This window comes from Tamandua tetradactyla, chromosome 3, assembly GCF_023851605.1.
Source record: "Tamandua tetradactyla isolate mTamTet1 chromosome 3, mTamTet1.pri, whole genome shotgun sequence".
In the NCBI taxonomy this organism is placed as follows: Eukaryota; Metazoa; Chordata; class Mammalia; order Pilosa; family Myrmecophagidae; genus Tamandua; species Tamandua tetradactyla.
This window is the reverse complement of record NC_135329.1, coordinates 215,033,042-215,053,218: the sequence shown is the minus strand read 5'-3', so window position 1 is coordinate 215,053,218 and position 20,177 is coordinate 215,033,042. Positions and strand designations below refer to the sequence as shown.

Sequence of the window (20,177 nt, the reverse complement as noted above, 5' to 3'; positions counted from 1 at the left end):
GAGGGGGGGCATTGAGTTCACCTGCCAAGCTGGCTTAGAGAGAGAGGCCACATCTGAAACACAAAAGAGGTTCTCTGGGGGTGACTGTAGGGCCTAATTTTAAGTAAGTTTAGCCTATCCTCTGCAGGAATAAGTTTCATAGGGATGAACCCCAAGAATGAGGGCTTGGCCTATTGATATTTGCTTATAGAGAATACCAAAACTTCTTCAAATGGATAAGTTGAATATTTCCTCCTTTCTTCCCAGCCCCCCAAGGGGAATTTGTAAATACTTTTTTATTCACTGCCCACATTACTCTGGGTTATATTGGGGCATCATACTAACCTGGACAAACCAACAAAATTTCACACCCTCCTCAAGATTCCATGTACTTACGGTCTTCAACTAAACTGACCATACAATTTAAATTACATACTGCACTACACAAAATATAAATTTTGCACCAAACGAACATCTTGTCCTTTGGTATCACGCAGAAGTTGAAGTTTAAAGTATGGATGATATCATCCTTTATCTTATGTTCTACTCTACCTCAGTCCTATCCAGATCACCTTCCTTCATATCTCTACTTGAAGTCTGATCCCTTTTTCAGCTTTTTGAGCAGTTCCTGTATGGGGCACTGCTGACTTTCATAGCTTCAGAGCTCTAATTTTGAGTCTTAGGTGTCACATAAATCCCCAAAGTTTCTGCAAATGATCAGGTTATACCAACAGTTCAGTATCTCAGAATTTAGAAATGACAGTTACAACTTCTGAATATATGTGACTGCTATAAGAACCTGCAATCTAGGACCATTAACAATAGGCCCCAGCCGGGTAACCCATGCTTCTCTTTCATTCTTGATTTTAGGATTCAAGTCTTCTCCCTTTTCTGGGTAGCCTAGATTTGTCCATTTGTTGTTGCTGTCAAAGAGCCACCTTTTTTTGTTTGTTTGTTTTTCTCTTTGTTTCTGTGGTAGTTAGATTCAGTTGTTGACTTGGCCAGGTGAAGGTGCCTAGTTCTGTTGCTGTGGACATGAGCCAATGGTACGTGAACCTCATCTGTTGCTGATTACATCTGCAGTCAGCTAGGAGGTGTGCCTGCTGCAGTGAATGACGTTTGACTTAACAGCCTGGTGCTTAAATGAGAGAGCACAATGTAGCACAGCCCAAGCAGCTCAGCACACCTCATCTCAGCACTCACAGCTCAATCCAGACCCTTGGAGATGAAGAAAGGAATCACCCTGGGGAAAGTTGTTGGAACCCAGAGGCCTGGAGAGAAGGCCAGCAGAGATCATCCTGTGCCTTCCCATGTAAGAAAGAACCTCAGTTGTAAGTTAGCTCCTTTCCTCTGAAGAACTAACGAAATAAACCCCCTTTTATTAAAAGCCAATCTGTCTCTGGTGTGTTGCATTCCAGCAGCTAGCAAACTAGAAGTTTCCTGTTTTCTGTTTCATAAATTTTCACTCCAATTTTTATTATTTGCTTCCTTCTGTCTGTTTTAGGTCTGGTTTTCTCATTTTCTAGTATCTTAACATGGGTAGAGAGTTTATTGATCTGAGATGTTTCTTCCTGTTAGTATAGGTATTTATATATACAGATTTCCCTATGAGCACTTGTTTCGTGTATCCTGTGAGTTTTAGCATGTTCATAAGTGAAGTCATAATTTCACTTATCTCAAATTATTTTTCAGTTTCCTCTTTTTCTTCTATGCTATATGGCAGGGGTCATATTTCATTCTTTTTCCATGTGAGCATCCCATTATTGCAGCACCATTTGTTGAATTTTTGTTTGTTTGTTTTGCTTGTTTATTTTTGCGGAAGTACATGGGCTGGGAATCGAACCCAGGTCTCCGGCATGGCAGGTGAGAATTCTACCACTGAACTAGCAATGCACCCCCCCCCCCCAGTTTCCTTTTTTATTTCTTTTCTGACTCATTAGTTATCATTGGAATGCATTGTTTAATTTCTACGTATTTGTGAATTTCCCAAATTTCTTTCTGTTATTCACTCCTAATTTCATTCCATTGTGATCAGAAAGCATACTTTATATGACTTGAATCCTTTTAAATTTCTTAAAGCTTGTTTTATGGCCTAGTGTCTGGTCTGCAATTAAAATGTTCCATGTGTACTTGAGAAGAATGCTGTTGGGTAGAGTTTTTCATAGACATCTAATAATAAATCTAGTTGGTTTAATAGTGTGTTAAATTCTTCTATTTCCTTATGATCTTCTGTGTAGATCATTATTGAAAATGGTGTGTTGAAGTCTCCAACTATTATTAATGACTTGTGTATCTCTCTTTTCTTTTTTTCTCCCATGCTTCTCTTCAAGTTTGTTTATTTGTCTGTTTTGGTCCTTTGTCCCGATGTGCAGCGTGGCCTTGGTCTTCAGGCATGTTTGTTTTCTCATTCACCAGTTGATGAACGCTCTCATTCTAGAAATCATATTTTAAATTTCTAAATCATTTTAAATTTCCAATTGTTCTTTCTTCTTTAGTGGCTCCTTTTTTCTCTTTTTTAATGCAATTTTATTGAGATATAGTCACATACCATGCAATCCATACACAGCATACAATCACTGTGTCATCACATGGTTGTGCTTCATTACCATGATCACGTTTTGAACACTTTCATTACCCCAGAAACGAAAAAGAGATAATAAAATATTCTGTACCCCATATACTCCACCCATCATCACCCTCTAGCATTGGTGTAGTGCGTCTGTTCCTGTTGATGGAGGCATAGGAAGGTATTACTGTTAACTGCCATCCATGGTTTACAATAGGTACTTTTTTTTCAAGTCAAAATACCTGACTGTGATAGTGTGTGGCTTATCTTTCCTTCTTTATAGTTTTTTGAGTTTTTAAAACAAATTACTTTTTAAATTATGGAAAATTGGCTTTTAAAGCTTTATCTAAGTGAACTTTCAGGAGAGACCACTTTGTATAATTAATCCGGGCCTGGTGTCTTTTCTTCAGCTGTCACCTTTGTCTCGGTGTCTAAGGTGAGCGGGCAGGTAGAAGCAGACGACATCCTGGCGGCAGTCCGCCCCACCACGTGCCTTGTGACCGTCATGCTGGCCAACAACGAGACGGGCGTGATCATGGTGAGCTGGCTCCTCAGCTGCCCTAAGGAAACCCTGCAGGGGGAAAGGGGGCTTAGACTCGTCAGAATCTCATGTTTCTCAGCTTGGGCCTCCTCTTCCTCTGTTCTTCAGTTTTGTAATGTTTTCTGCCTGTCCTCATTAGCTACTCCTTATTTCCGTCATTCAGTCATCAAACCATCAAACCTAGGCCCCATAATCACAAGTTTGCTTTTCCCTGCTGCAGCCAGTCCCTGCAATCAGCCAGCGAGTCAAGGCTTTGAACCAGAGGCGGGCTTCATCGGGGCTGCCTCCCGTCCTTGTGCACACAGATGCTGCGCAGGTCTTGGGGAAGCGACGTGTGGATGTGGGGGACCTGGGCGTGGACTTCCTTACCATTGTGGGGCACAAGGTACTGCCAAGGAGCCTCCCTGTTGGGAAGACTCCGCATTTACCTAAAGGCTCACTTTAGAGTGGCACCTGCGCCACCATTTGTTATGCGCTTGTCCACCCCCTAAGTCTCGAGTGCCTCCTGGGAGTGAGGCCCTGGGGACACTATGACAAGACATTCATGGTCCCAGCAGGTAGGGGACTCGAGATAGTGCTTTTTCTACCTCAATTTACAGTGTGACTCCTGAGTGTAAAGGTTTGGTTTTAGAGATTTGTATCTTCAAGGTGGATTAGGGAAGCACCTATGAAACTTTTGCTCATTTTTCTGGCACCTGGCTAAAGAACCTGAATTATTTTTAGTGCTCATTTTGACGCTAGCTTCCAGAGGAGCGTATCTGCTAGCTTGATATTTTTGTATAATATCAATTTGAAGACATGGGGTTATATGCAGACAAGCCTGTGGCAATCTCTAGATCCAGCCCCTCTCCCTTTACAGATTATGCCATGTGGTGCGTAGAGGACTTCAGCTTGCCACAGAGCTGGGGATGAGAGTCAGCACCTGCCTTCCCTCTTAGGCTGGGGCTCTGCCCTCTACCCTGAAGGCTTTTGTGACCCCAGCATGCCCAAAGGGTTATGGTAGCACAGCTCAGGGGCTCCAGGTCACATGGGGAGTGTCTCAAAATTCTTTCTACTCCTAGGCCTCCAAGCACTTGCTACGTGTCAGGGTAGGTCCCGGAAGGCTCTTGTTGGGTAAATGTCTCACTTTTTGTTTCAGTTCTACGGTCCCAGGATTGGAGCACTTTACGTGCGGGGGCTGGGTGAACTCACCCCTCTGCGCCCTATGCTGTTCGGAGGTGGGCAAGAACGGAACTTCAGGCCAGGGTAAGGTAGAAAGCCAATGAAATTCTCACCATGCGGTTTGTCTGTAAAGCTGAATTTCTTCTTTTTTTTTTTAAACATTTTTTATTGTGATATGCACAAAAAAATGTAAAAAAAAATTTTATGTGATATGCACATAATCCGAAAAGTGATAAATTTCAAAGTACAGTTTAACAAGTAATTATAGAGCAAATTTCAAAGTATGGCATGGGTTATAAGTTCCATAGTTTCAAGTATTTCCTTCCAGCTGTTCTAATACACTAGACTAACAAGAAATATCAATATGGTGATTCAGTAGTCATGACCATTTGTTAAATCCTATCTTCTCTGGTACAACTCCTCCCTCTCAATTAATCCTTCTCCTAGTCTTCAGGGATATTTGGGCAATGACCATTGTAATTTCATGTTGAAAAGGGGTGTTGACCCTTTGGGGTAGGGGGATAAACTAGTTGATGTTCTTGGAGAGACTGGTAACTCTGGGTTTCAGGGCTTATCTGGCAGTTTTAAGTTTCTGAAAAATGAACAATGAGTGCAACCTATATAGCCTCAGATACAGCCATAGCTACTCTCTAGGGTTTCCAGGAATACTGTTGGTTGGGCCTTGGCGTTCCGTGGCAATTAGCAGTATCTAGCTGAAGCTTGCTTAAGAGTAACCTCCATTTCAGCCTCCTGACTCTATTTGAAATCTCTTAGCCACTGATTATTTTGATACATTTATTTCCCGCCTTTTGGTCAGGTAGGTACTGTTGATCCCATGATGCCAGGGCCAGGCTCATCCCTGGGAGTCATGTCCCATGTACTGGGGAGGATTATGATTTTACTTGCAGAGTTAGGCTTAGAGAGAAAGAAAGGACACATCTGAAGCTGTGATTTATTAAAACAACATTTTGGCATATCTTCTATTTCTTGAAAGCACTGTAATAGGACAGGTCAATGACTCCTGAGTCAGAATTGGATTGTCAGATTGATTTCTACACTTAGGATGATTCAAAACAGATGAAGGAAATCTCTTTTCATTGCTTCAAAGCAGCTAGTACCCTTGGCAGCAGGTATGGTGCAAACATGATTTGCCTGGGGTCAAAAACTGGCGCTGCCCTGGATAGGCTGCCCTAGCTGGGTGCATCATCTACCTCCTTGGTGTCATCACTAAAGAGGGGGCTGATGGTAGCAGCTACCTTATCCGGTTGTTATGAGGAACCCCAGAGTTGTCTGTAAGTAACTTCTCTTGTAGGGTGGCGCACCTGAGGCCATAAACTAAGGCTGAGTTTCCTTGTTACTCTCGTTTTTGGTGTGGCCTACCAAGAGATTCTCTGGGGCCTTTGTCATTGAGATGCACTGCAGGGCCAGGTAGAAGCACCAGGTTTCCCTTTGACTCCTGTGTCCCCACTACATGCAGAAATATTTTAACTGCAGGACCAGATGCTGCCAGTGCCACAATTTTTGTAAGAAACTTTCTAAGAAGAGGGAGAAATAGTAATGACACAGTGGCAAATTCTCTGGGTTTTCTTTTTGCCACATGTATTCCAGGCTTTGAGCCAAAGAAACCAGAAACCCAGAAACACCGATAGGCACAGACAGGAAAAGCCCAGCCCTAACCTGCTCTCTCTAGCCAAAGGACCAGGAAAGAGTCAGCCTAGCAAGACAAATATTTTAGACATAACTGCACTAATCTAGCAAAACAGTGTAGAAAAACTGCTACCTCCACCCTGTCAGCAAAAGCCTAGAGAGGAGCTTACACTTTCACCCTCACAAGGCTTTCTATATCAAATCTGGAAAGCAGCCAGAGAAAAGTGACACCATATCTATAGGGGGGAAACAGTTTGAATGACAGTAGATCATTCATCAGAAATGTGGAGGCCACAGGGAAGTGGCACAGTATTTTTCAAGTACTGAAAAGAAAAGAACTGTCAATTCAGAATTCTATACTTGAGGAAAGGATCCTTCAGGAATGAAGGAGAAATCAAGACATTCTCAGATAAAGGAACACTAAGAGAATTTGTCACCAGCAGACTTACCCTAGAAGAATGACAAAAGGGAGTTTCTGAACAGAAAGGAAATAATAAAAGAGAGAACTTTGCACCATGAGGAAGAGAGAACAGAGGAGCAAAAATATGGATAATATACTAGGTTTCCTTTTCTTGAGTTTTCTAAATTATGTTTGATGGTATAAATAAAAATTATAACACTGTCTAATGTGGGTCTAAGTGTATGTGGAGAAAGTATTTGAAGATAATATTATAAAAGGGAAAAGGTAAAGAGTCATTAAATGGGGTAAGGTTTCTGTATATGACAAAAAACATCACCACCAGTAGATTACAAAGTTATGTATATATAATGTAATATACTAGAACAACCACTAAAAAATGTAAAAAGAGATACACTCAAAAACTATTCATGTCAAAATTGAGCTCTAAAAATTATTCAAGTAACCCATAGGGATGCAGGAAAATGAAAACAGAAAAAAAAAATGAAATGAACAAACAGAAAACAAAAAGTAAAATGATGGACTCAAGCCCTAACATATCAATAATGACATTAGATGTAAATGGCTTAAATATACCAGTTAAAAGACAAAGATTCACCTTGTATTTTTGTAAAGTAAGTTCCCAGAAATATCTATCTTCATTTTGGAAATTGTGGAACTTGTTCGCTAATTCAGGAATTGACAAACAAAACCAAAGTAGCTACCAGATGCACTCTCTCAAGCACTTTGTTTGCCTAACAGTTACTAGTAAAAACCAGGATCTGGGCCTTCAAATATGAGAAAGTTTTCAAATACGTCAGATTCTAATGAAGTTTTAAAATCCAGTGAGGAACACCATTGCTTTCAAGCCATTAAGAAAAGAAAGAAAAAGACATTTACAGAGTAAATTTAAAAACATTACCCAGCTATATGCTGTCTTTAAGAACTCGCTTCAAATATAGCAAGATAGGCAGGTTGAAACAAAAAAGATGGGAAAAAAATGTATCATACAAACATTAATCAAAGGAAAGCAGGAGTGGTTATGTTAATATCAGATAAAGTAAACTTCAGCAAAGAAAATTATTGGAGACAGTGAAGGATATTATGTAATGATAAAAGGATCAGTCAGCCAAGAAGTCATAGTAGTCCTAAATGTGTATGCACCAGACAACAGAACTGCAGAACATGTATAACAAAAACTGATAGAACTGAAAGGAGAAACAGACAAATCCACAGTTATAGTTGGAGGCTTCAGCACCCTTCCCTCAAGTGGATAGAACAGTGACACAGAAAATCAGCAAGGATATAGAACAAATCAACACCATAACCAACAGGAGTTAATCATGAATAGAGCACTCCACCCAACAGCAAAATACACATTCTACTACCCATGGAGCACATACCAAGATAGATATTTCCTACTTCATCAAATAAGCCTTAATGACTCTACAGGAATTAAACGCATACAGAGTATGTCCTTTAGTTACAATCGGTTCAAACTAAAAACAATAACAAGATAAGAAAATCTCCAAAAAGTTGGAAACTAACCAACAAACGTCTAAATAATCCATGGGTCAGAGAAGAAGTCTTGTGGGAATAAAAGAAAAAAAAGAGTACATTGAACTGAATAAAGATAAAATGAAAATACGTCATATCAAAATTTGTGGGACACAGCTAAAGCAGTATTGAAAGAAAGATTTGTTGCACTAAGTGCATACATTAAAAAGAGAAAAAGTCTTAAATCAAGAATCTAAGCTCCCACCTTAAGGATGTAGGAAAAGTGGGGTACATGGGTAGTTTGGTGGTAGAATTTTTGCCTGCCATGCAGGAGGGCTGAGTTTGAATCCCAGCCCATACACTCCAAAACAAAACAAAAGCACACATTCAAAAAATGATGCTGCGATAATGGGATAGTCACATGGAAAAAGAACGAAATGTGATCCCCACTGCATGGCATACAAAAAAAAAAAAGAATATAGGAAAAGAGCAAAATAAACCCAAAGCAAGTAGAAGGAAGGAAATAATACAGATAAGAGTACAAATCAATGAAATTGAAAACAGAGAAGCAATGAGTGATTAGTGGCTGGGAGGAGTTAGGGCATGTGGGGGTGGGGAAATGGGTGTGGTTGTAAACAAATAGTGGGAGGGACCCTCATGGAGATGGAATGTCCTGTATCTTAACTGTCTCCCAATGTCCATTTCAAGGTTGTGCTAGTTTTCCAAGGTGTTACCATTGGGGAAAACTGCAAAAAAGGGACACAAGATTTTTGCCTGTTACTTCATACAGTGGCATGTGAATCTACAATTATTTTTTAAAATTACATGGTCCACAGCCAATTCCCAGATTTGCTGACCCATTTCTTTAGATACTGCTTGATTTAAAAACTTTATAGGCAGGCCACGGTGGCTCAGTGGCAGTGTTCTCGTCTGTCATGCTGGAGACCCAGGTTCAATTCCCAGTGACTGCCCATGTGAAAAAAAACAATTTCACAGTGTTATTTTACTGAATGTTCGGAATATGTTAAGTAATGCTTTCACAAAATAGGATTTTAAACCAGAATGTGTTGAAGATTTGAAAGTAGAGCATTTTTGCTTTTAAAAACAGCAACAATTTTTGACATTTTAAGTCAACGATGCTATCTGTTTGTAAAATCACTTTTTGTAAAGGTTATGTATAACATAACCTTAAATCTTAAGTGAAACTTAAGATTTTGATAGTAAACTTCATGTGTTTTACATTTGAAGTTTAACTGCACTGAGCTATAAAAAATAAAATAATAGCCATCCTACGGGTATGAATTGGCATATGAAGGTTTACAGAAAAAAGCCAATGAGCGTCTTGCCTGCCACGAGGGCTTTGATTCCTGACCTGTGCACCCCAAAAAGTAAGCCAGTGAGCAGTACACAAAGGTTATAGATTTTCAAACAACTAGTAGAATTGGGCTTTGTAGTGGGGTCTGGAATTAAAGCACTTGGTATCCACTGCCTTTAACGTGTCCTACAGTTTTTAACTTTAAGCATAAAAAATAGCATTTTATCTTAAACTAATAAAAGTTATATTTCCCATTTGTCCATGGACTATCTGTTTCATGAAAATGTTTAACTTTTACCCTCCAAATCAGTCCTAAGCATAACCATTCAACAAATACTGTAGCTGCTGTAGTTTCTTAAAGGAAACATTCTGTGCTGTGCTGTGCTATGATGCATTGTCATTTTGCTGTTTGACTTTATAAGAAGTTAGACTTGTGTGTGTTAGTGGTATCTTTGTGTAATGAGATGTAAAATCAGAGATGAGAAATGTGTGTAAAATGTGTGTAAAGTCATTTACCTCTCCCCTGCTTTTGTTTTAAAACTGGTCAGTACTATATTAAAACTTCTGTGGTTTGTCTGTGTGATGTTTTAGCTTTCACTTTAAACTGCACAGCATAAATAAAAATGAAAAAAAAGAAGAAGAAGAGAGCTCCGGAAGCCATCCTAGGCAGCATGTTGGAGAGGATGCGGGAAGGTTTCACTCACTCTAAGTGGAGGGAGAGCCAGGCTGGTGGGGCAGGCCTGATGGAGGACTAGGTCAGTGTAGGGTGGCCTTCAGGCCCTGCGAGGAGATCCCAGGCCACTGCTCCCTGGCAGCCCTTCCAGACCAGCACAGGCCATTGGCCTTTGAGATGCTCCTCAGCATATGGTTTGACTGTTATCCTACAGTGGAGGGAGCTGCAGTCCGAAAGGGAATAAGATTCCCCCACCCCTACCCCAGCACCTCCTTCCTTCCCAACTTTGCCCCCTGCATCTGGGCATCATCCCCAACCCCTCTCTGGGAGCAGACCTGAGCAATAAAATGCATTGCCAGAGTTTTGGTCGGGCTTCCTGTTAACCCCACATGTGGCCTGTTGTTTATCAGGCTTTCTCCGGGTCAGCAAGCACTAGCAGACTCCAAAGGATTAAGAAAACTTTTAGCCAAAACTTATAGTTAAGAAAACTCTGATGATTAAGTTAACGTTTTTTTCCCCCCTGAAAATGAAGAGTTTTACTTTTCAGTTTGTTGGATCAGAGTGAAAGCCTCAGGGTTGCAGGAGTTCTCACATCCCTCTCCTGCCAACCACATGTACCCCATGGGCTGACACCTGAAATCTCTGGTAGCAGAGGGCTCATTCCATTGACAGTTGAGGGGCTTGAGAACAAGTGTTGGCTGCAGGCAGTGTGCTGTGGAAGAGCCCCTCAGACCTCCTTGCTTTGGCAGAGGGCCCCCAGAGAAAAGGGTCCAGAGGGAATTGTCACCCATTTTGTCCGCAGTGGGCCCTTCTGCCTGCCCCAGGCCAGGACCAGTGAGGGCTTCGCGTGGAGCGTTTCTGGGCCCTGCTGACATCTTGGTGATGACCAGGATGGTAACCACATGGCTATGTTGGAAGATGCTGGTGTGACTTTCTTATTACTGTTTTCACACTGTAACTTTCATGTAAGCAGGATTCCTTCCTAGGACATTTGCCAGTTGCAATAGCGTTATTCTATTTTCTTTTTGTGCATGGAAATAGGATTGAATCCCTTGTCTCTTGCAGGACAGAGAACACCCCGATGATTGCTGGTCTTGGGAAGGTAAGCCAAAAGCTCTTCCAAGTTGATCAATGCTCATCAGCTGCCAACCTGCTCTTCCTATTGGGGGGTAGATGGGCTGGTTGCAGCTGAGGTGCTGTGCTGACAGCATTGTTCCTAAAAGGCCAAGAGACCTTTGGGGAAGGTCAGAGTTCAGGTTCACTCCTTTGTTGCTCTTGGTAACCTTGAACAGACTGATGACTTGTTTTGTCTGTCAGTTCCCCCAACAGCTTTTGTAGTCTCTAAGGTTTTAGGGAGATCATATTTCATGACCCCCAAAAATTGACTGATAGAATAAATAGACTAGAATTTTCTTAACCTGGACAATTGAATGCTTTGAGATCTCTAGGGTTACACATGCTTAACCTTTAAAAAGAGAAACTCTTTTTTTCAAGTCTCTTTTAATATAAGAAATACAGGGATGTTGTGCAGAGGTGAGGAGCTGGGCCATGGGCCTCTCAGCCCCTTTGATCTTGGTGGCCCCCAACTGCAGGCCTCTGGCACTGAACTCTGGGGTGGTCTTTGGGGCTGAAGGCCCTTTGCCCAGGCTGGCACCTGCTGCCACTCCACTGGGACCTGCTGTCTGCTTGTTTGCCTGTAGTCCTCTCCAGTGAAGAACATGCTGCAAAGGAGGTTTTGTGATGACCGAGGCAGGGATGCCTGTTATGCTTTGGCAGCCTCAGGGCTGGTTCCCTCACTGCCCTCGGGCCTCTGCTCAAAGGCACTTCCTCTGAGCGGCCCTCCCTTCCCCATGCCCTGATTTATCTTTTCCTCATGGCTTTTATCTTTCCTCTTGTCTCTAATAGATACTGTTTTCTGCCTCCCTCTCTTCAAAGGGGAATGTCAGCTCCAGAAGAGCAGGGGCTTGGCCTTGTTCACTGGATAACCCCAGTGGCCTCTTCCTAGGAAGAGTATGAATGAATTCGCTGATAGAATATTCAAAATTATATTCATAATTATACTCAAAATTATATTCATAGCAGATGACAGTCAAATCTGAACATTTTTATGTAATGAAGACTATATTCACTAGAAGTATGAGTATATTTTAAGTAGGAGTCCTGCAGTGGCTCATAATCGATCCAGTATTTAGGATCCAGTATTTAGGAAAACCCAGCTCTGAGGCTTTGTCACTGTGGGTCCCCGGCCAAGGGACTGGACCTCCCTTATCTGCCCCATCTCTTACATGGGAATTACAGGAGCAGCTGTCTTTGCCCAGAATGTGCTTTCTGGCTGTGTGTGCAGCTTCCCTTCAGACCTCCTGTGGCCGCATCAACCCCGCATCTCCACCATGGGCCTACATGCCCCGTTCCGTTTCCTTCTTCCCCTGCTCTTATTTCCTGTGGTATCTCTAGTGCCAGCAGACACCTGGAATTTCCTATGGAACTGTAATAAATGTATCCCACTAATGCAAGGTGTTAATAATAGGGTGGCGTATGGTGGCAAAATATACCTAATGTGAACTATGGACTATATAAAAAGCATTAGAAAATGTTTAAACCCATTTAATAAATTACTGTTTCCACTGTTAAAAAAAAAAGTCAATTCCTGTTGAATGAACGAATGAAGCTGACACTTCAAGGACCCAGCATGGCTCCTGGCACATCAGCTCTTACTAACTTGTCTATTTAGGGTGTTGGAGAAAAGGAGCAGCTTGAGGCAGTGTCACCACTCTGTCATCTGCAAACCACATTTTTGTTCGTTCCCCTTAGTTTTGCAGTAAGTGAAGGCACTTTCACTCGCTGTCAAGGCTGAGCAGTGTTCGGCTTTTGTCCGTCTGTCCCTAGGCCGCTGAGCTGGTGAGCGAGAATTGCGAAGCTTACGAGGCCCACATGAGGGCGGTGAGGGACTACCTGGAGGAGAGGCTGGTGGTGAGCTGGGCAGGCCTGGGCAGAGAGGGAGGGATGAGCCGTGCCTGCGAGGGGCTCCAGACCAAGTGGCCTGCAGGGTGTCCTGTTTATTCAGAATGTTTATTCATTACCCTCATTAACTGTACTTTCCACAGTCAGTCCTGTAACTATTAGTAAATGCTCATGTCAAGAGCAACATTTATATGCTGAGGTTAAGGTTTGGGTTCCCAGAGAAGTCTCAGTTCTAACAGTGGGGAGGGGGCATTTTTTTTGAAGCTGTCATTTATTTTTTCAGGCTGAATTTGGTAAGAAGAGAATCCACTTGAACAGCCAGTTTCCAGGAACTGAGCGACTTCCCAACACCTGTAACTTTTCCATCCGGGGACCCCAGCTTCAAGGTGACCCCAGCTGCTCCCTCCTCACTCTCCATTGCTCAGTTTGGGTTGCTCCTGTCTTTCGTGGCTTTGGGTTTGGGGCCCTCGCCTCCTAACTCTGCGCTGCTGTGGAAAAGGGCAGCTAAGGGCCTCTGCTGAGATGGCAGATGGGCCCAGCAGAAGCCTAGAAGTTTCCGTCAGGCAGCTTGTTGTCAGCATCTGGTTTCTCTCCTGGCTTGCTCATTTCACTAGCACTTTGGATGTGAACTGTGCACACATCAGTCTTTGGCACCTACTTGAAAAGCGGTTAGGTAGGTTTGTAAGGTAATAAAATTAAGTTTTAGACTGGTTTGTCTATTTTGATGGCAATTTTTATGATCTATTTTATGAGGGTAAGAGAATGTGGAGGCAATCGGGGTTTTTTTTAATGGCCAAAAGGATTAGATGCAAACTGTGGATTTTGTTTATTCCTGCAATCTCTGCCTCCCTATGCTAGAAGCGAGGATTGATATCCTAAATACATGTCAGCTTTGGGTTGCCCTGACTCCTGCGAGTTCAGGTTCAGAATGTGGACCCAGCTGTGTTTCATTTGGGAGGAGAGTACAGTGGTCCTGAGTCCATGAAGGAGCTGTGTCTGCAGACAGTTCTGTGGTTTCTCAGAAGATGTGGTGACTGCTTCCTTCATCATCTTGGGTTACACGAGAGAGGGAGCATTGTGTTTGGGCCATGAAGAAAACCTTGGAGACCTTCATTGCAGCTTTATTAAGGAGAACCAGGGATGAAATGCTTTTGGGGATGGGCGTGGTTTTCAGATTTTTATTGGGGCCACAGGGGACAGAGCTGCCTCCCTGTCAACAGAAGAGATCACACGTTCTCCAAGTGTGGGCTCAGGGGTGACTGGGCACAGCAGGCACTTTCAATCAACTCAGTGGGCACTGGATAATTGGAGGGTGTGGCTTCTTGACCATGCTGGCATATGTAGGGGCTGAGTGTGGGCAGAGCTGTAAGCCAAGCCCGCAGTGGCAAAGTATGCAACCAGCACCAGCTCCTTGGTCCTCGAATCGTTGCTGCTGTTGTTTGTAATCGACAAATCTTCACACACAAACTGTCTGTACATGGTATACAATCAGTGGCTCACAGTATTTACACATAGTTGTGTAATTATCACCATTACCATTTTTAGAACATTTGTATCACTCTAGAAAAAGAAAAAACTCATATATATACGATACCCCCTTGCCCCTCTCGTTGACCACTAATATTTCCATCTACCCAATTTATTTTACCCCTTATCCCCCTATTATTTTTTTATCCATATATTTTTACTCATTTGTCCATACCCTGGATGAAAGGAGCATCAGACACAAGGTTTTCACAATTACACAGTCACATTGTAAAAACTATATTGTTATAAAATCATCTTTGAGAATCAAGGCTGCTTTAACACAGCTCAGCAGTTTCAGGTACTTCCCTCCAGCCTCTCCAATACAACATAAACTAAAAAGGTATATATATATATATTATATATAGTAAATATATATATATATATATATAATGCATAAGAACAACCTCCAAGATAACCTCTCAACTCTGTTTGAAATCTCTCAGCCCCTGGTGTTGTTTCTCAGGGTTTCCCATATACCCCCACTATTAACAAAACTTTTTGCATTAGTTGGAACCTTTGTTACAATTGATAAAGTAACATTATTATAATTATACTGTTAACATACATAGTTCACTGTGTTGTACAGTCCTTTTTTCAAAAAAAAATTTGTCTAGTAACATTAAAACAGCCTAAAATTTCCCCTTTTAACCAGCTTCATATATGCAATTGAATAGTATCAGTCACATTTACAATATTGTGCTATCGTAACCAGCATCTACCACCAGAATCTTTCCATCATCCCAAACGGAAACTGTACCAGTGAAGCTTTAACTCCCATTCCCTACCCCCACCCCAGCCCTGGTAACCTGAGTTTGTTTATTTTAACTATTTTGTATGATTAGTTTATAAACTAATTTGACTATGAATTTATTATAATTATTTCATGTCAATGAGATTATATGTTCTAGTTTGCTAGCTGCCTGAATGCAGTATACCAGAAACAGAATAGCTTTTCAAAGAGGAATTTAGTAAGTTGCTAGTTTACAGTACTAAGGCCAAGAAAATGTCCCAGTTAAACAAGTCTATAGAAATGTCCAATCTAAGGCGTCCAGGAAAAGATACCTTGGTTCAAGAAGGCCGATGAAGTTCAGGGTTTCTCTCTCAAGTGGAAAGGCACACAGTGAACACAGTCAGAGTTTTTCTCTCATCTGGAAGGGCACATGGCAAACACGGTGTCATCTGCTAGCTTCTCCTCGCTTCCGGTTTCATGAAGCTCCCCGGGAGGCATTTTCCTTCTTCATCTCCAAAGCGCTGGCTGATGCTGCTTCATGGTGCTGCAGAATTCTCTGCTCTCTCTGAATCTCTTTTATTCTCCAAAATATTTCCTCTTTTATAGGACTACAGAAACTTATCAAGACCCGCCCAAATGAGTGGAGACATATCGTCACCTAATCTAGCTTAAACCACTCTTGATTAAATCACATCTCCAGGGAGATGATCTGGTTACAGTTTCAACATACAGTATTGAATAGGGATTATTCTGCATTTACGAAATGGGATTTAGATTAAAACATGGCTTTTCTAGGGGACATACATCTTTTCAAACCAGCACATTATATAATATTTGTCCTTTGGTGTCTGGCTTATTTAACTCAATATGATGTCACCAAGGTACATCATGTTACCTGCATCAGGACTTTATTCCTTTTTTAGAACTGAATAATATTCTGTTGTATATATATCGTGGATTGTTTATCTATTCATCTTTGTCTTTAAAAAATATTTTTTACTGTTAAATATAACATTTATGCAAAGAAAATAAGCCATGATTTTCAAAGTACATTTCAACAAGTAGATACAGAACAGATTTCAGAGTTTGTTACAGGCTGCCATTCCACTATTTCAGATTTTTCCTTCTAGCTGCTCCAAAACACTGGAGGCTAGAAGAAAAATTTTTTCTTTTTTGTGAAAAATAACATATATACAAAAAAGCAATAAATTTCAAAGCACATCACAAGAATTAATTGTAGAACAGATTTCAGAGTTATAGGTTACAATTCTACAATTTTATGCTTTTACTTCTAGTTGCTTTAAGATACTGGACTAAAAGAAATAACAGTATAATAATTCAGCTGTCATACTCGTTTGTTAAACCCTACTCCTCTGTGTAAATCCACCATCACCTTTGATCTTTCTCCCACTCTTTAGGAGTATTTGGGCTATGATCATTCTAACTTTTTCATGTTGGAAGGAGCTGCCAATAATATGGGAATGGGGTGGTAGTGAAACAAATTGATGTTCTGGAGAGGCTGGCTCCTTTATCTGGTCTGATAAGTTCTGGAGGTTTTAGGTTTCTGGAAATTTACCCTAGTGCATGGAACCTTTGTAGACTCTTATATATTCTTTAGGTATTCTTTAGGATTGACTGGAATGGTTTTGATTGGGGTTTGGCAAGTTATGATAGGTAACAGTGTCAAACTGAAGCTTGTGTAAGAGTAACCTCCAGAGTAGCCTCTAAACTCTATTTGAAATCTCTCAGCCACTGATACCTTATTTGTTTCACTTCTTTTCCCTCTTTTGGTTAGGATGACATTGTTGATTCTATGGTGCTAGGGAAAGACTCATCCCTGGGAGTCAACTCCCACGCCACCAATATCTGTTTGAGTTCCTGCTATCAGTTCTTTTGGGTATATACTTAGAAGTGGGATTGCTGGGTTATATCGTAATTCTATTCTTAACCTTCTGAGGAACCACCAAACTCTTTTCCACGGCAGCTGCACCATTTTACCTTCCCACCAACAATGAAAAAGTGTTCCTATTTTTCCACGTCCTCCCCAGGACTTGTTATTTTATGGTTTTTGTTTTGTTTTGTAACAATAGCCATTCTAGTGGGTATGAAATGGTATTTCATTGTGGTTTTTATTTGTATTTCCTTAATGGCTAATGTTATTGAGCATTTTCTCATTTGCTCTTTAGTCATCTGTATATCTTCTGTTCCTGTCTTTTGCTCATTTTTAATGGGGTTGTTTGTCTTTTTGTTGTTGAGTTGTAGGGTTTCTTTATATATTCTGGGTATCAATCCATTATCAGATGTGTGGTTTCCAAGTATTTCTCCAGCTCTGTAGGTTATCTTTTTAATTTCAAAATGTACTCCTTTGATGCACAAAAATTTTTAATTTTGATGAAGTCTCATTGATCTTTTTGTTGTTGCTACTCATGATTTTTGCTTTAAAGTTTAAGAAACCTTTGTCTAATACAAGGTCCTGAATATGCTTCCCTATGCTTTCTCCTAGGGGTTTTATAGTTTTATTGCTATATTTAGGTCTTCCATCCATTTGCAGTTAATATTTGTATATGGTGTGAGGTAGGGGTTGATGTTCATTCTCTCAGTATGGATATCCAATTTTCCCAGCACCATATGTTGAAAAGACTGTTCTTTCCCAGTTGAGTAGATGGCAGCCTTGGCAAAAATCACTTGGCCATAGACATGAAAGTTTATTTCTGTACTCAATTCAATTACGTTTTAGTTTCCTAGGCTGCTCCAAGCAAATACCATGAAATAGGTTGGCTTAAACAATGGGAATTTATCAGCTTATTGTTTTCAGGCTGCAAAAATGTCCAAATCCAGTCATCATCAAGGGATTCTTTCTTCCCAAAAACTGGCTGCCAGTAATCCTTGGCTCCTCTGTCACATGGCAAGATACCAAGGCAGCATCTGTCTTTCCCTTGTCTTCCAGGTTCTGTTGGTTTCAGGTTCTGGCTTCCCTGATTTTCTCTCTCTTTTTCTCTCTATTCATTTCCTCTATAAATAAACTCTAGTAACATGATTAAGAACTATCCTGAATGAGGTGTGTTCCACCTTAACTGAAGTAACTTGTCAAAAGTTCCTCCTAACAATAGAGTCACACCCTCAGCAATAGGTTAAGTTTAAGAACATGTTTTTTGGGGGTATACATATAGTTCGAAACCACTACAGATTCCTTTGGTCTGTATGTCTGTCCTTGTATCAGTATCATACTGTTTTGATTACTGTGGCCTTGCAATAAATTTTAAAATTAAAAGTGTGAGTCCCCTAACTTCATTCTTCTTTCTCAAGACGGTTTAGACTATTCAGGGCCTCTTACCCTTCCATGTAAATGTGGTGATTGCAAAGAAGGCTGTTGGCATTTTGATTGGAATTATGATGAATCTGTAAATCATTTTGGACAGAATTGAAATCTTAATATATATTGTTCCATCCATGAGCATGGAATGTCTTTCCCTTTAATTAGGTCTTTCATTTCTTTTAACAATATTTTGTAGTTTTCTGTGTACGAATCCTTTACATTCTCAGTTAAATGTATTCCTTGGAATTTGGTTCTTTTGGTCATATATTGTAAATGGATTTTTTTTCCTTGATTTCCTTTTTACATTGTTCATTACTAGTGTGTAGAGACACTACTGTTTTTTGTATGTTGATCTTATACCTGCCACTTTACTGAATCTATTTAGTAGCTCTAGTTGCTTTGCTGTGGATTTTTCTTTATATAAGGTCATGTCATCTGTAAATAGGGAAAGTTTTACATCTTCTTTTTGCATTTGGATGGCATTTATTTCATTTTCTTGCCGAATTGTTCTAGCTAGAACTTTCTGTACAATGTTGACAACAGTGGTGACAGTGGGCATCTTTGTCTTCTCCCTGATCTTAGGGGGAAAGTTTTCAGTCTTGCACCATTGAAGATAATGTTAGCTGTGGGTTTTTCATATATGCCCTAATGTTGAAGAAATTTCCTTCTATTCCTAGTGCTCTAAAAGTTTTTATCAAAGAGAAATGCTGTATTTTGTCAGATGCCTTTTATGCATCAATAGAGATAATTATTATGAGTTTTTCCCCTTTGTTCTCTTAATTTGGTGTATTACAGTAATTGATTTTCTTATTTTGAATCACCATTTTGCATACTTGGAATAAATATCACTTGATCATGGTGTATAATTCTTTTTTTCTTTATTAATTAAAAAAATTAACTAACACAACATTTAGAAATCATTCCATTCTACATATGCAATCAGTAATTCTTAATATCATCACATAGATGTATGATCATCATTTCTTAGTACATTTGCATCGATTTAGAAAAAAATAGCAAGACAACAGAAAAAGAAATAAAATGATAATATAGAGAAAAAATAAAAATAAAAAATACAAAAAATATATTTAAAAAAACTATAGCTCAGATGCAGCTTCTTTCAGTATTTTGACATAATTACATTACAATTAGGTAGTATTGTGCTGTCCATTTTTGAGTTTTTGTATCCAGTCCTGTTGTACAGTCTGTATCCCTTCAGCTCCAATTACCCATTATTTTACCCTATTTCTAACTCCTGATGCAATCCTGATGGTCTCTGTTACCAATGACATATTCCAAGTTTATTCTCTTATGTCGGTTCACATCAGTGGGACCATACAGTATTTGTCCTTTGGTTTTTGGCTAGTCTCACTCAGCATAATGTTCTCTAAGTCCATCCATGTTATTTCATGCTTCATAAGTTTATCCTGTCTTAAAACTGCATAATATTCCATCGTATGTATATACCGCAGTTTGTTTAGCCGTTCGTCTGTTGATGGACATTTGGGCTGTTTCCATCTCTTTGCAATTGTAAATAATGCTGCTATAAACATTGGTGTGCAAATGTCCGTTTCTGTCTTTGCCCTTAAGTCCTTTGAGTAGATACCTAGCAATGGTATTGCTGGGTCGTATGGCAATTCTATATTCAGCTTTTTGAGGAACTGCCAAACTGCCTTCAACAGTGGTTGCACCATTTGACATTCCCACCAACAGTGGATAAGTGTGCCTCTTTCTCCACATCCTCTCCAGCACTTGTCATTTTTTGTTTTGTTGATAATGGCCTTTCTGGTGGGTGTGAGATGGTATCTCATTGTGGTTTTGATTTGCATTTCTCTAATGGCTAGGAACATTGAGCATCTCTTCATGT

General features: G+C 40.3%; 1 protein-coding gene across 4 annotated transcripts in view; it reads left to right on the top strand.

The window, feature by feature from the left end:
- Positions 1-20,177, top strand: part of SCLY (selenocysteine lyase) — a 54,846-nt gene that overhangs the window by 22,767 nt on the left and 11,902 nt on the right. For all 4 annotated transcript variants that reach the window (XM_077155555.1, XM_077155557.1, XM_077155556.1 and 1 more), the window contains 6 exons: positions 2,956-3,083; positions 3,307-3,471; positions 4,225-4,331; positions 10,842-10,878; positions 12,663-12,746; positions 13,021-13,123. In XM_077155555.1, coding sequence (XP_077011670.1) covers positions 2,956-3,083; positions 3,307-3,471; positions 4,225-4,331; positions 10,842-10,878; positions 12,663-12,746; positions 13,021-13,123 — 624 coding nt within the window. The remainder of the gene's footprint in view (positions 1-2,955; positions 3,084-3,306; positions 3,472-4,224; positions 4,332-10,841; positions 10,879-12,662; positions 12,747-13,020; positions 13,124-20,177) is intronic.